The sequence below is a fragment of the Molossus molossus genome, unplaced genomic scaffold (genome assembly GCF_014108415.1).
Source record: "Molossus molossus isolate mMolMol1 unplaced genomic scaffold, mMolMol1.p scaffold_m16_p_7, whole genome shotgun sequence".
NCBI classification, from domain to species: Eukaryota; Metazoa; Chordata; class Mammalia; order Chiroptera; family Molossidae; genus Molossus; species Molossus molossus.
The window spans coordinates 22333787-22350096 of NW_023425401.1; the positions used below are offsets into that span (position 1 = coordinate 22333787).

The window sequence follows — 16310 nt, forward strand, 5'->3', positions numbered from 1 at the left end:
TTGTGAATGATGATTTTTCTGTTCCCACTATTTTTTTCATATTATTATTAATTGGAATTCTACAATAAGCTTTTCCCTTCTAACACTTTGTCGGTCTGTCTGTCTGTCTGTCTGTCTGTCTCTCTCTCGTATATATCTATCTGTCTATCTAAATAGACATTATAGGTACTAGTTTTAATTTATAGGTTCTGGTGAATAATTTTATTATTTTGTTGCTCCAATTGTGCCAAATTAGCCCCTTCAAGTTACCTTCTGTTGTATTTCAAAATGTTCTCATTAGATTTTAAGCACCTCCTTACTTTTTGGCACCAAAAGATATTTTAGGCTTATCTTTTCTTTTTACCTTCCAGCCTTGGAATCAGCAATTTCTCTAAGGAATCCAAACTTTTTAAAAATTAGATAATGGTGTTTAGAGACCAAGATCTGGGCACTAAGGGTGCTCATTGCTCTTGGAGTATCATTGTTTGTTAGTCCTTTCAGCAGATATTGCTAGGAAATATAGGTATTTTTATACACCTGTTTCTTTATATGTGTGTGTGTTTATATAAAACATACTATTTATTTCAAATAAATCACAAGTTCATACTGACATCTCTGTTTCCAATCCAACATGTCTAGGCTCTTTTTTTTCCCTTATATGTAACCCCTTTATCCAACAGTGTGGAATCTGGCTTTCATTATCAGCAGTGTATTTACTTGGAATATACATAAGTGTAATTTCAGAATTGCTAATCCATACCTCTGGGAAAACCAATTTACTAATCAGAGTACAATAGTTGTATAAAGATTTTTGTCTTAAAGTATAAAATGAAAGTACTATTATACAAAATTAATTAGGTTGGTTATTGTCTTTGCTACCCCCTTTAGTTTGGTTGTTTATTTATAGTACGTTTGAGTTTATTTGATGTTGTCAGTAGTCCATTTTGGGTTATGCCTCCAGTTTGGTTTTTTTTTGTTTTTGTTTTTTGAGTGTGAAATACTAACATTGTTCTGAAAGTCAAAACTATGCAAAAGTTCTATTCAGTTTGGAGTGTTGTCTGCTTTATTTTATTTTATTCTTGTTGCTTCTTTCTGGGGGGAGGAAGGTGGAGTTCATTAACAGAGGAGGTTGAATCTTTTTTTAATACTCTGTATAGATGTACTAAGTTCTCACCCACTATATTTTGTGGATTTGGCTTGTTTACAAGATACCTAATTCAATGCCGCCCTCTCCTGTTAGTGTAGCAAAAATCCAGCTTCTTTAGTTAATTTTTCTTTTTCAATGGTGAAGGAAGGAATCCTGTGTTCTCCAACTTTATAGTTTCCTTTTGCTTTTTGGGACTTCACATTTTTTCCTTTTGCTTCTTTTTCCCTTTTACCACTTAATTACCACTTCCTTTTTGTGTTTTTCTCTTCCAGGAGAAGACTGCCACTTGAAATCAAGCATGCATTTAAGCCTGCCACTTGAAATCAAGCATGCATTTAAGCCTGCCACTTGAAGTCAAGTGTGCATTTAAGTCCCTTTCCTATCTATGGTCATTCTGGTTATACACCCAAACTTTTTACTGTTTTCACACTTAAGGTAGGCTTACACTTCTTGGTGATAGTTTTAGATTGATTATATACTCATCAGTAGTTCCCCTCCTCCTTCTGTCCAAGTTTTTCTCAGACAAGTTTTGTCTTTTGTTGCCTTTTGTGACAGGGCACAGGAGCATGAGAAATTGATCATTGAAATTTGGTGGTTTTCTCTGTGTGTGTGTGTGTGTGTGTGTGTGTGTGTGTGTGTGTGTAGTTTTGTTTGCTCTTCTTGTGTTCCATGTGGCTTTTGGAAAAGGTATTGAGAGAGCTGCCGTTGGCTTTAGCTGTCTGGAAGCCTTGATTTTCTTTTTACTCCATTTTTTTCTACAGTTAGATATTTAGATGCCTTTTGAAACATGACTTTGCATATTTATGTGAAAATATAAAATTAGTATTATAATTACATTGCCAACAATTTCATGGATCTCAGAACATTTTGTTTGATTATTCACCTTTCACCTTTTATGCTGCTCTTCTTATCAAGTATTTTTATTTTGTTGCATTAATACCCTATGTATTTAAATGTTAGTTTTCGTAATTTTTAAATGTTGCTTTTTTTTTAGATTTATGTATTTATTTTAACACACTTCTTTAATTTCCCCTATTAGACATTTTCTCTAAAATTATTTTCCTTATGTACTTGAGTACATCCTTTAGTGTGAGAGTATTTTTAGGAATACTTTTACGATTGTTTATCTGAGAAAGCCCCATATTCTATCTTCATCTAGATAAATTGTGTATATAGAAGGATGTAAGCATTCAAAGTTGGTACATACAGGGTATGGCAAAAGTAGGTGTACAATTGTGAGAACTCAAAACAGTTTATTCTTATATTATTGTTTATTTATTAATTATTGTATTATAACTGTAAACATAATTTTTCCTACCCCTGAATTCTATAATTTGAATACAGAATTAAAATTCAATAGTTTTTGAATTTTGTTTTTACCACTTTGCAAATATGTCACTGTGTTCTTACTATCATTGGTGCTATGAGAAATATTTTTTGTAAGTTTAATTGTTAGTCCTCTATTGGTCTCTTCTCTTTAGTTGTGTTAATATTGTCACTTTACATCAGTTTTCCTTCAGTTTATTTGTTGAGGTTTTTTTTTGTTGTTGTTTGTTTGTTTTTGCACCTTAGAATCCATGGGGTTTTCTTTATAAATGAATTCATGTGTTTGATAACATCTGAAAATTTTTAGGCAACAACTTCTTTATTATTTTTTTCCATTTTTTTATTCTATTTCTCTGAAATTTTGATTAAATATATAAACAAATTCCCATCATATCTGCCAAATCTGTTAGCTTTTATGTTTTCTATTCCTTGTTTTCTCTAATATGAATTCTGAGTAATTTCTTCAACTCTGTCTTCAGTTTTAGTAATTCTCTTTTTAGCTGCATCTAATATGTTTGACCATATTTCAAGATTTTTTAAAAAATAGTAGTTTTTACTTGTGAAAGTTTTTTATTTGTAAAATCTGAATATGTTTAAGAGTCTAGTCTTACTTGCTCATTTTTGCAATTTCATGCTTATTTACTTAAATATTTCAATATAGTTGTAAAAATATTTTGTGCATGAAAATTCTAATGCTGGATTTATTTTTTACACTAAATTGGTTTGTTGTTTCTTTCTTAACCTGTAATTATGAATGCATTTATGTGTTTATCTGACTTGCCTGACTACATATTTCATAAGGGGAAAAAACAAAACAAAAACTATTATATCTGTTTATTTACATCTTAATATATAGTTTATACCCTGGTAGTAGCTAAGTTTCTGAAATAAAGTCACTGAAAGTAGTCCCCATTTTTCTCTCACTTATTTCAGTGTTAGATATATTAAACGTTTAAATATTCTTTAAAAAAAGAAAGAAAATGCTCCACTAATGGGTATGCACTCAAAGCCCTTGCGTATTCCACAATGTTTTCTTTTTCTGACAGCCTGGATTCTTAGATAACAATCTTTTTTTAAATTCCTTTTTTTTTTTTTTTTTTTAGTTGTATTTAGCATTCCAGAAAAGTTACACGTCGGCCATTCTTATCTAATAAAAATAATCTGTATTGTGTGAATTTTTATCTTTAAATTTGAATGTATCATATGAATATGGCTTCTTTTGGGGTTTCTATCAGTAATTTTGTAAACTACTAAGTGACACCTGTCTATCTGCAGACTCTGTTCTTTAATTGGGGAATTTTCTTCTAAATTTATAGTTACTTCTGTAATGTCTATTGTGATTTCTCCTGAGGTTTCCCTTGTACAATTTAGTTTTCTAATTAACACCTTGACCTTTCACTTACCATTTTCACTTCTTTATTTTTCTGAGTTCTAAACATTTTCAAGTCTGTCTTCTCTTAATCTACTTCATCTTCCAGTAGATAAAGCAGGTTTATACCACCTTGAATGAAGTTTATAATTCAAAATACATTTATTTAATATCTACATGAAATCTTTTGTGACATAAAATTGTTCCTTATTTGTGCACACTTCTGTGGTTGAATCATTCTCTTGAATCTTTCTGAGACTGAAAATCAGAAAGCCTCTAATATGTTATTTTCACCCTATAGTCTCATTTCAGAGTAGATATTTAATTCTGATGATTCTAGAAAGTTCTTTCCACCTAGAAAGTTGTTTCACATATCTGACTTCTTTTTTCACTTCTTATTGTGAAAAAGCACTGTAGGTAATCTTTTACCATCTGTGACTTTCTCCATGAAAAATACTCTTTCCTCCTCCTAATTCTGGGAGAATGTGTTTGCCAGGCTAGTGTTTTGCTAGTTAAGACTGACCAGCACCAGTCTGGTCAGGATAGAACTCTTTTTTTAAAAAAATTGAGTTGAGAGAGAGAGAGAGGAAGGGAGAAGGAGAAAGAGCTAGAAACATCAGTGAGAGAGAACACTGATTGGCCACCTCCTGCATGCCTCCCACTGGGGATCAGGCCCACAACCTGGGCGTGTGTCCTTACTGGGAATCAAACAGGCACCAGCTGGACAAAAACTTTAATGTTTAAAAGATGTCTTAATAGTAACATATAAAACTAGATTTTTACAGACTTCATCAGCCACTTAATCCAGCTAGTGAATGTTTGTTGAGTATCTACTATGGGCATAGTACTTTATTTGAGTTCGAATTTAAGTTAAAAGAATTATCTTTTACTATCTACAATTTAGCTAAGAAAATAAGGTCTATGCATATGTAAACCTAAGAAAAATATTAGTAAGCAACTGTGAGACTATGATAATGTAAATTACTGATGTTCAGTAGAGTAGATGATTTCATACGAGAAAATTGTCACAACTAGGTCTTTGAAAATTGATGTGGATAGAAAGGAAGTTATTGGGAAACCATTGACTACAGAAGGGATAACAGCGATTAAACCAGGATGGCCACTGTAGTGGATCCTGTATAGTAAAGGGTTGAGAACTGTGATTAGAAGAGTTGATTAGGCTGTTTATGGCCTCAAATGTTAAGATAATGTTTGTGATAAAAGTAATGTGGGTTTTATATAGTGATAATGGTTGTTTAGTGAGGTTAGAGCAGTGACCAAAGGCAAAGAGAAGTAGTCAGTTAGGGTATCCTAGAGGAATCCAGCTACAGGATGGTGTGGATATAGACTGAGAGTGGTCAGAGTATGACTGGTGAAGCATGTCACAATAGAAAATTCACAGAATGTGGTAACTGTTTGGTGAGTTGTGTAAGATCAAAACAGTTTTGCTAATTAAAAGGGACATTGTGTATGAGATCGTTCTTTCAACTTCATTAAGTTGTGGAATTTATACTATGAATGATGTTGTAAGAAAATAAAGTATGACAGTGTGACAAGTCCCAGATCTAGTAATAATTGACACAATCATGAACTGCTTGTTTCTCAGGCCAGACGTCTGGTGCTCTTGGCTGCCCGTGTTTCCCCCCTGCACTCTGGCTCTGAGCACTGCATGCATGTAGGTCTTTCCTATTTTGCAAAGTCCCGGTGCTGCCCCCCAGAGTTTTATTGACCAATTATTTTTTCTTAATTACCTCATTCCACAATACTTACTGAGCACCTACAGTATGGGGAAGGCATTGTGCTAGGCACAGAGGAAAAAGGAGGTGAAAACTGCTGTGTGATGGTTATGTTAATAAGTAAACCCAAGTGCATTTTCACGAGTACTTTGTTATTGAGGTTTTGAACCCAGTCGTGTTCAAAAAAGCAAGTGGCAATGATTTCATTTGGAGAAGACTGTTTTATTTTTCTCAAATTCTATCAACAGGTAACTAACTGCCTCTGCCTGCAGTTTTGGAAATTTACAAACACCGAACATTTATTTTCTTCTCCACTAGGGGACAGTGTGTTACCACTAGATTGTTTTTCTTCCAAATAAGCAAAATGTATACAAATTTGTTGATTTGATAATAATTACCTTATAAATATAACAAAACTTTCAAAATGTTCATAAAGTCTACAGCTTAGGATTTTTGTACTTGTACATTGTATGGGTAGATAGATATAGAGATTTGAAGATATATATGTATAGATAGATAGAGATAGTACATTTTTGTTGAAAGTGTTTGAAATTTTGTGGCATTTAGATAATTTTTGCATGAGTTTAACAAAACAAGAATGAGTGGAAGAAGAATATTTATATCAAAATATAAGCATCAAAATTTCACAGCTTTGTTACTCATGGAAACTGAATTAGGCTTAAGGCATGGAATTTGCTGAGATGTAATATTTACCCTTCAAGAAGGGCTGTGTAATCTCCTGAGACATCTAAAGCCTAAATATATATACATATATTTAACTTTATAGTTTTCCTTTTAACAGAGTTCATTGTTTTCTTTAGGAATGGTATGTATGGAGGATGAGTATCTCTAAAAGATTTCCTTTCGGGTTGTCTATAAAGATTTGGAAAACAAAGACGTCACAGCCTTTCCTGCTATTCTTTGAGACAGTGTTCCACGAAAGCCACATAAATGTGCTTCTAATGGCCTACCACAATTTGTTTACACCTCTTTCATTCAGGTCCTGAGAGCTGTGTAGTACAATGATAGGATTTAATGTTTTAAAATATTCCTTTTAAAAGAGTTTTTCATGTACCCCGGTAACACTTTTGCCAAAAGTTGTCATTTGAGAAAATTGAAAGGGGTAGTTAAAGTAAGGAATTTTGAAGACATGGGCATTATGGGAAATTGACCATTTGCACACACTTGCAATGTGCAACTTCTTAGTAATTTCCTTTAGGAACAGCAGGCTTGACCTCTCCAAATTGTGAGGTGGATGGAGGGAAGAGAGAAAAGATGAGCTGCTCCGAATTGTGGAGGTGCTGCTGTCGTTCTCTAAAATGCAGTCTTCTCTGAAAGTTAAACTGAAATCTCTCACTCCCCCTGATTTCCCAAATCTTGCCGAGGGCTTAGATGTCCCATGAGAATTTCTGCATCAAGACTTCACTACTCTGCTGAAGATGATAGTTACATGTAACCGTCATAGGAAAGCCTATCTATTAACCAAAATAACCCCACCCATATGGCAACAATGCAGACTTTAACACATATTAAAACATTCCTGTTGCCCTGGCCAGTTTGGCTCAGCAGAGCGTCGGCCTGCGGACAAGAGAGTCCCAGGTTTGGTTCCCGCTAAGGGCACGTACCTCAGTTGCAGTTTGTCCCCGGCCCCAGTTGGGGTTGTGTGGGTGGCAGCCACTCAATGTGTCTCTCTCACATCGATGTTTCTCTCTCTCTCTTTCTCCCTCCCTCCACCCCTCCCGTTCTATCTGGAGATAAATGTGAAAGTGTCCTCGGGTGAGATTAAAAAAAAAAAAATTCCTGTTTTTCTTTAAATTCAAAAAATGTCTGATTTTTATGCGTGGGTGTATAAACATTGGTGCGCCATGTTTATAGCTTGTGCTCTTTATGGCTGGTGAGTAGAAATCAAGGTAAATCTGAAGCCTGGGAAGTACTAGAGTTACTGGTAGTAAACAAAGTGCTGATACATGTAATTTCAGTAGCTTTTTCTTTATTTTTTATTGTGGGAATTTGGGTACCCACTTTTCCTGCAATATCGTTGGAAGGTCTAGCTTATCACATTGACATGCCATAATGAAAATTAGTCACAATTTCTTCTTCCCCAAATATTTCTTGTTTATTCTGGACTCTGCAATTAAAAACATGCTTACTTTTTTATTTATTTATTTTTTTATAGAAAATAATACACTTTATTTTTTAGGTTCACAGAAAAATTGAGATGATCATAAAGAGTTCCCATTTGGCCTGCGCCCATTTTCCCCTATTAGCAACTAAAGTCCATAGTTCATTCAGATTTTCTTAGTTTTATCTAATGTATATTTTTTAAATTCCAGGACTCCATATGACTTTTGTTGTCACGTCTTGGTAGGCTCCTATTGGCTGTGACAGTTTCTGAGACTCCACTTGTTTTTGATGAACTTGACAGTTTTGAGAAGTACTGCATAGATCTGTCGTATGAGGCCCCTCTGTTGGAATTTGTCTGATGTTTTTCTCACGATTTAGACTGGGGTTATGGTGTTGGGGAGGAAGACCACAAAGGGGAATGCCATTTGCATCACCTCATCAACATGATTTCTCAGTGTTCACGTTGACCTTGCTTACTTGTAGTTAACATTAAAAATTTTTATTACATGATATTTGGAACACACAATAGAATGTATGTGTATATACATATATGTGAATGATAATAAAATGACCACCGATAATGCCCCTTTGCTCCTCATCCTCATCAAGGATTAAACACAGCTTTGGATATCCACTAGCATCAAGAAATGCTTTTTAAAGAACTATTTGAGTGTGCATTTCTTTAAACCTGTGTTATCAATACTTTTATAGACATATGGAATTGGGAGATGAGTTTGAAATCCACAAAGTGTTTGACTATCTGATCTTGTACACACTAGGACTTTGTGTGTGTCACCATTTTGCTTAAACGGTTTTTAAATTTCCATATTTTTCAAGGAAAAAATGATCAGTAGGGCTGAGGCCAAGAGGGAAAACAAATATTCAGGGGAATAACATAAGATCTTCTCATTAAATTCTAATCTTTGCAAATGATGCCTATAGAACATGCAGAAGTAAATGAGCCCTTACAAGAACATTCTTAATTAAATTCTTATTTAGCTAAAGATATATAAGTTATGGACCTCTCAAAATGAGTTAGGAAATGTATTTGAAGATACGGAAATGTGATTCTTCTAGCCCTAGAATCTTAGATTCCCCCTCCTTCTGTGCTGCTTTCTTGTTGACAAGTGTAAGCTGGTTTCAAAGAGGCCATGCAGATAGCCCTTTTCTGTTTATTTGTGAAAGGGGAAATTTTAATTATCATCATCTGTTGTATGTCTTGATTTCACAAATGAGATTTGGGAGTAGATGTGTATTATCAACCCTGCAACATTGTAATTCGTTAATCATTAAGGGTGACCAATACATATCTAGAGTTGGTTGTATTTTCTTCAGTTGTAGAATACTTATTTCTTTGGTTATGAGTGATGTGGCACGTGAGACACATTTTAAGCCCAAACATACTGGGCTTTAGAGTTATTTGTTTTTATGTGATTTAGGTCTTGTGATATTTGGAAACCAGTACAACATTGGAAATCTAATATTGAAATGTCATTTAAACCCACATGTAAGAAGCCAAGTAGCCACCATTCAGTCCTTTGTGTGTCTTCCCCAGCGTCACCCCTAGGAACTCCATCCGGGAAGTTGATTAAAAGAGGAACTTAATGGAGGTGGTCTCACCACCATGCTCGTAGATGAGAAGCCCGGGGCCTGGGCTGGTAGAGTCATGGTGAAGGAGGTGAAGCTTAGAGAATACTCTGTACTACTGCCAAGGCTGCTGACAAAACATGCAAATAGGGGTAAACAAAGGAACTGAATAGTGGTCATCGTTAGCAAATGAGTTAAACTGAAAGGGTGATGATATTTCTATCATAGAGCCTCCTTTGCTTTGAATTTGTTATAATTTATGGAGTGTTACCATGTGTTAGGCATTGAGCTAAGTGTTTCATATTCAGAAATAAAATGAAAAATTCTTTACATCAAGAAACATCATGTGGTGAAATAAATGGTCAACTAAAAAGACTATTTAGAATTCAGTGCGCTAGAGGAATTCACAGCTGTGGAAACAGATTTATCTCACCCAAGTTTGGCTGGAGGATAGGAGCGAGGGTAGATTTCAAGAGTCACTGATATCTGGGTGGAACCACAAAGAATAACTAGGGTCAGCTCAACTGGGAAGGGAGTTGGCAAAGGGTTTGGCTGGTGCAAAGGGATGAGGTGTAATCCTCAGCAGTTCTGTGTGGCCTGGGCGTGTGAGTGGTTTTAAAGGAGAATCTGGAAGGATAAATGACTCTTGTCCTTACCAGGTAAATGGCTCAGGCTTGATCCTGAAGTTTAAAGGATTTGGGGCAAGATAGTGATGGGATCAGATCTATATTTTACAGTAAGTATTCTGACTGCTGTGTGGGAAACAGGGTAAAGCAGTATCCGACTTGAGAGAGACTGTATGAGATGGTTCCAGTAATCCAGGACCGAGGTTTGTGCCCGCGGTGACCTTTCCAGTGGAGTCTGAGAACTGAAGAACCACGAAGGACGTAGAATCAGCAGGTGCTGGTGACACTGTTCTGAGGCATTGAGGGTGATGCCAGTCCAGAGCCTGGTTCCCAGATCGCACTTTGTGAACATGGCACAGCTGTCAGCACAGAGACCTTGGAGATGTTATCTCTGCTTTCGCTTTCCCTTCTTGGTACCATTTCTTCATAGCTTCCAGAAGCCTCAGTGATTAGAATCAAGAGATGTTAATACGCAATATGAGTTCAGAGGCAGCTTGGGAGATAACTCATTTCACAAATGTGCTGGATCCTTCACAAACAAGCCGGTTCCTCCCGGTTTCCTCCTCCTCCCCCACACCGGTTCCCACAGTTTACAGCAGTCGGTCGGAGGCTCCCCGGGAACAAGATGAAGAAAAGGCTTGCATCATCAATGAAATATTCACACTTCAGCGAAGAGCCAACGTTTGTCAGATATTGGGTGGGAAGAAGATGATCTAGTGTTTCATCGTGTTAGCCTTTGAAACGGCATCAGCGTTTTCTTGCTGTCTTCAGCAGATACTGGTCTCTAACGAAACGCGCTTGCAGAAGGTTTCTCCTCTCTTTGGGGACCGGGGCCATGCCTGTGGCTATGGTCTGAGTTTCGTAGACTGCCAAACCAGAGAGTAGCGGACCTTGAAAAGTGGCCCCTTGAACTCATCGAAACAGAGCAGAATGGTCTCTGTCAGGGGCTCAGGGTCGAGGATTTGGGCAGATGTTGTTCAGAGGCTGCAAACTTCCAACTACAAGGTGAATAAGTTCTGGGAATTGTACAACATGGTGATTATAGTTAATGGTAGAATAGAGTAGACCTTAAATGTGCTTATACCCCCCCCACCAAATGGTAACTCTATGAGGTGATAAATGTGATAACTATTCTCTTCATCATTTGATAATATATATGTGTGTGTGTGTGTGTGTGTGTGTGTGTGTATCATTGCATTGTACCCCTTAAATGTACACAATATTATGTGTCAATTATATCTCTATAAAGCTGGGGGAAAACATTTAAATAAATAAATATATTTAAAAAATAAGTATCTCTACTAAATTCAGTGTGTGGTGTCTTATCTTTCTGAAATATTGTTGTATCCATTCTTTTCAGGACGAGCAGAAGCTCCAGGACAGTTTAAGGCAAGGCGCCTCTCTCATTGCCACCTTCATCAGAGAGAGAAATTCTGCATTCATTGGCCAGCTACTGATAGCATGAAGAACACAGACCCGTACACACTGAGTTTATAGAAACATTTATCCAAGTATCTCTGTGCTTCCCTCCCTATCGTGTGTGGTAGCCTGTTTAAGTTGTCTTTTATGTCTCATAATGTGTAAGATACGATACTTGGGTTACAAAAGTGGATCAATGTCTGTATCTGTGAAATAAAACTTTAGTGTTGTGCATGTCAAATATAACTTGCCTAAACCAGAAAAGAATAGATAAGTGAAAAACTATAGTCTTTTTACAAAAGCATGAAAGATCAAACAGAAATAATGATGGATGAACTAATCCTCCGAGGAATAATTTAGAAATCTTGAACTATTATCTCTGTGTTAATTAGTAAATCTCACTGTAATGAAACTAATGGATAGATTCAGAATTATTCTTAATTCTAAAATTGTCCTCTCACCATGAGATATTGACTTGTGTTCTAACTTTCAGGCCTTAAAAAAATAATAAAACAGGAGATTGTAGGAATTCTGGTTTAAATATCTTCACTACTGGCCCTCACATCATTCAAGATCCCTGAAGGAGACATAATTTACTCCTTGGTTTATGGAATATAACATTTACTCAATTTACAAGGTCTCTGATTTTTCTGAATAACTTTAAAAGAAGACTGGAAAGCTTCATAAAAGTGAAGTTATTTTGGTCAATCCCAGGCTAGTCTTCTAAAAGACAGGGAGTCATTGCATGTCCAAGAATTTAATTACTTTTGATACAGATACTGTTTTTTAAATCAATTTTTATTCTTGCAATTTTCACTGGTATATACATTTTAAATATTGGTGATTTCACCTTTACTAATTGCATTGTATAGTTATGTACGTCCAGTCATTAGAGATGTGGTTTATTCCATATTTACATCTACTTTCTAAAAACACATTGGATCAGATCATTCTAGGGCTTAGGCTATATTTGGAAACCATAAAAGTTCCATGAAACATTTGCTATAACATACCTGCCTTGTGGAATTTCTTCTTAACATGACAGATGCTTTTTCCTATATCAAGTATCTCTATTAGTAGGAGAGTTTATACTTTACGTTTAGGTGATAATGAGTAGAAAATAATTCATTTCCCTATATGAAATGTGTTGTTTCAGTGTAGTTTGGATCTAAGTTCCTGGACTTGCCACTTTTTCTCTCTCTAGGGTGTTAAGAAATATGAATAAATAATTTAATTCAAATCTTGAGGGTAAACATCTATGGGAAATGTGTTAATTTTGGTTGAAATGTCTATGTTGTTAAGGTGGTAGGTCAGCTGTGTTATGAAAGGTTTGCCCATTCTGCCTGTTGAATTCTTCAGGTGAAATGTTTTTAAGAATTTGAAATTGCTTATAAAGGCAAATGGGGAAATGTTATCAAGGTTTCAGAGAGGGTGAGTGTCTTTAAGTTCAAGGCAGGAAACTGGGCGTATCTACAGCACAACAAAAAGCAATCTGCTGATCGAATGCTGGCTGGGTACCTTAGACTCAGCCTAATAACGGAATGTGGTATCAAACATGAATGTATCTGGGAGTAAGCAGTACCTTAGGCAATTGGAAACTTTTAGTATAATGAGGTCTAGTTAATAAAATATTAAATTGTGTCTAAACTATTCACTACCATCATCATCACCATCGTCATAAAATTTAAATTTTTTCTTTATAGTTTACAAGTGATTCACAGCATTGAAGATAATTTAAAGACATCCCCACACACATCTTTTACTGTTTAGACAGGAAGTGATGCCCAGGGGTTTCAACTACTTAGCCCAAAGCCATGTGGCTGCCTAGCATAAAAAGGCAGGCTTGAACCCAGGACCACTGGTGTGTTTTAAGCTCATCTCCCTGTATAACCACAATTGCTGGCAAAGGACATCTAGCAGAGAGAGAGGTGTGGGCGATAGCAGAGGCTCCCTGTGGCCAGTGGAGGAATGGGCAGAGGGACAGATCACCAGTGACCAGAGGAAAGTCCTGAAACTTTGGGCTTTCCAGCCACCTTTTCAACATACAAAAAGGTGAAGGGAGTGGAGAGAATTATTGACCAGGAGAGAAAGATACATTGGTTGCTTTTATTGTTTAAGAAATCCAGAGGTCACTTTACAGTTACATTTTCATCCCAGCTTCTATACATTTAATCAATTTGAGGAGGACTGTCTATTTTCTCTTTCTTTTTTCCCCCAAATCCCTTAAAAATAATAGTAATTATGCCTCAAGGTTGCTGAAAGTGCTTTCTAACTGTGGACAATTTTGCAAAATGACATTTTGTTTTCTTCTAAATGTATGCTAGTTAATTAAATGCAATTTAAAGATAGCCTTTTTAGGAATTTAACAGTGTGATCAATGGTTTGATTTATGATATATTGGTAGGGGGTAGTAGTTTTTTTCATTAAAGTGCTCAATTTGCCCTGGCTGGTTTGGCTCAGCGGTTGGAGCGTCAGCCTGCAGACCGAAGAGTCCTGGGTTCGGTTCCTGCTAGGGGCACGTATCAGAAAAAAAGAAAGTGCTCAATTTGAGAGCTAATTTGTTACATATATACTCACTTAAAGATAAAATTCAGACCCACATATTCTACCAGCGCCATTCTTTCTGTGCTCAGTTGAAGCATTTTATACTGGTTTAACAGGAAGACTTTCTTTTCCCTTGCTAGTTTATTATAATTAAAATTTACTTCAGATATATTTACACAAGGATTATGTTATAAAAGTCAAGTTGCAATAGAATATTTCTTATATTGAATCTGCCAATTTTATTTTCTTGTAATGTTTAAACTAGTTATGTCAAGGGAGCATACATCATAATATTTAAATTAAAATGTAAAGAAAGTCATTTGGAAGAAGAAACATTGACGTTACTTTAAAAGATTAATTAAAAATAAACAGAATAAATGAAAAATTCATATAATTCTAGTATTTATTAGTATGGTTTAAAATAAATGGGCTAGAAGTGTCTGTGTAGGTGGTTTTGACATTGTAATATTGATATCTATCAGTTCTTATACATTTTTAGTTTTAAAATTGTGAAAAATATACAGATATTTTTTAAATGAAAAATAAATAACTGTTAAAAATTCTCAATATATTTATTGTTTACAAAAAATAGGTGATTAATAAATAACTAAAACCACTGATATTTAAAAATCAAATGGCAATTTTCATTGATATTTATTGTATATATACATATTTTTCAAACTAACTCAGTCACAATTGAAAAACTAAATGTAACATTTGTTCTGAAAATATGAACGTGGTGTTTTATAGGGTAGAAAGATAGAATTTGATATCCAGACCTATTATTCTATAAAATGCATGAAATATTTGTAAAACCAGAAGTCTCAATTAGATTTTTCTTCTTTCCCTCATATTTAGCAGGTTTCCTAGCAATTATCATGGCTGCAAAGGGTATAAATCCTATACTCAGACAATGGAAAAGAACACTGTGGTCCCTCAATGTGGGCATGAGTGTGGCGGGTGGGATTACTGTTCAGAAATAGTCTCTCCCTCCTCTTAGCTTCCGTAGGAGGAATAAGTGGGTGGACAAGCTCCGCTGAGATGAGCGGGCCCCAGCCCAGTTCAGCTGAACTCCAGCAGACACGTGAGTTAAACCAATGTTCGTTGTTTTTTAAAGAACAATGAGTTTTGAATCTGTTTATTGCACACCAGTTGGTAACCAAGGAAAGATCTGTGGCAGTGTTTGGTATATTTGCCCTCATAAGTCTAGGGTGTAGCTGGAGACACATGTTTTGCTAAAGCAAAATGCTTCTAAGGAGAAATGTTGGTCAGGGCAGTGACCCTAAGTGCTAGAAGGTTCTAAGGATCGCATCTTTCCTATCCAGTAGTTACTAAAAGACAAAAATAGACCTGCATGTTTTAGAAAGGTTTTCAAAAGAGATTAAATTTTCTTGGGCCTGAAATGATACTGAGTTAAAATATGGGCATTTAAAATAATAGATAATAAAAATAACTAACATTTAGTCAGTGATTACTATATTTCAGAAACTATTCTTAGTGATGTACATATACGTAACTTATTTTCTTCATAATAACTTTATGTATCAGGTAGTATACCAATTTCCACTTAAAGATGTGGAAGCCAGGCATATACATTTTGTATAATTAGTCAAAGTCACTCAAATAGCAAGTGGGAGAAAGGAGATTCAAACTTAGCTACTTGACTTTAGAGTTTATATTACTAAGTACGATGCTGTGCAATGTTATAAAACATACTATTTTAAGATTCCTTAAAGAATGACTCTCAAAGAGGGGAATCTCAAGTATCAATTTTTTTGTCTTTAATAGCAAGAGGAAGAAAATGGTTCTATGCTCTTTGCATTTCTTTTCTCTTCCTCTCCTTTGCCCATCACCACCCCCAACACACAAACATTTTGAAACATCCTTGGATTGGCATGTGCCAGGAAAATCTACAAAGACTAATATCTGCATACAAGTATTACTAAGACCATCTCTGTGAGCTATATAGTTGTTGTGATTTCCTCAGGCAATGGATAATCAGATACCTGGACAAAGAAAGTGTAAGATGAAAAAGTAGATGACTCAGAGTTGCATCTAGCCAACACAGAAAGACATGAAAAGAGAGGTTAAACTCAATTACCATCTTCATGAGAGAACAGAAGGTCTAGAGAAGGTCTAGGCATGAGGAAGTATGAAGTCTTCCCTTGTCTTGAGACTTTCTTAAGTACATATGTTCACGATGTTTACTCAATGAGAAAACTTTGGGGTGAATGGTGCTCAGTATGAGTTCCACCTGAATGGAGCCAGATTGCTTTTCTCTTCCCCTCTGAAATATTGGAATCTTTTGATTTTTAAAAATGTCTTCACAGCTGAAATGCATTATGCAAATATATTCTTTTTAGTGAGGATGCTACCAAATAATCTGAACAGTTGTTAAAACATCTGGGTCTGTTTAGCAGCATGGATAAAGCCTGGCTTGTCAAATGCAATTT

General features: G+C 35.5%; 1 protein-coding gene across 1 annotated transcript in view; it reads left to right on the forward strand.

Annotated features, from left to right (window-relative positions):
* Window positions 1-12124, forward strand: part of CRPPA (CDP-L-ribitol pyrophosphorylase A) — a 227408-nt gene extending 215284 nt beyond the window's left edge. Inside the window, exon 10 of the mRNA XM_036246752.1 lies at window positions 11255-12124. Within this exon, the coding sequence (XP_036102645.1) occupies window positions 11255-11359 (105 nt within the window). The 3' untranslated portion in view covers window positions 11360-12124. The remainder of the gene's footprint in view (window positions 1-11254) is intronic.
* The last annotated feature ends 4186 nt before the right edge of the window (window positions 12125-16310 follow it).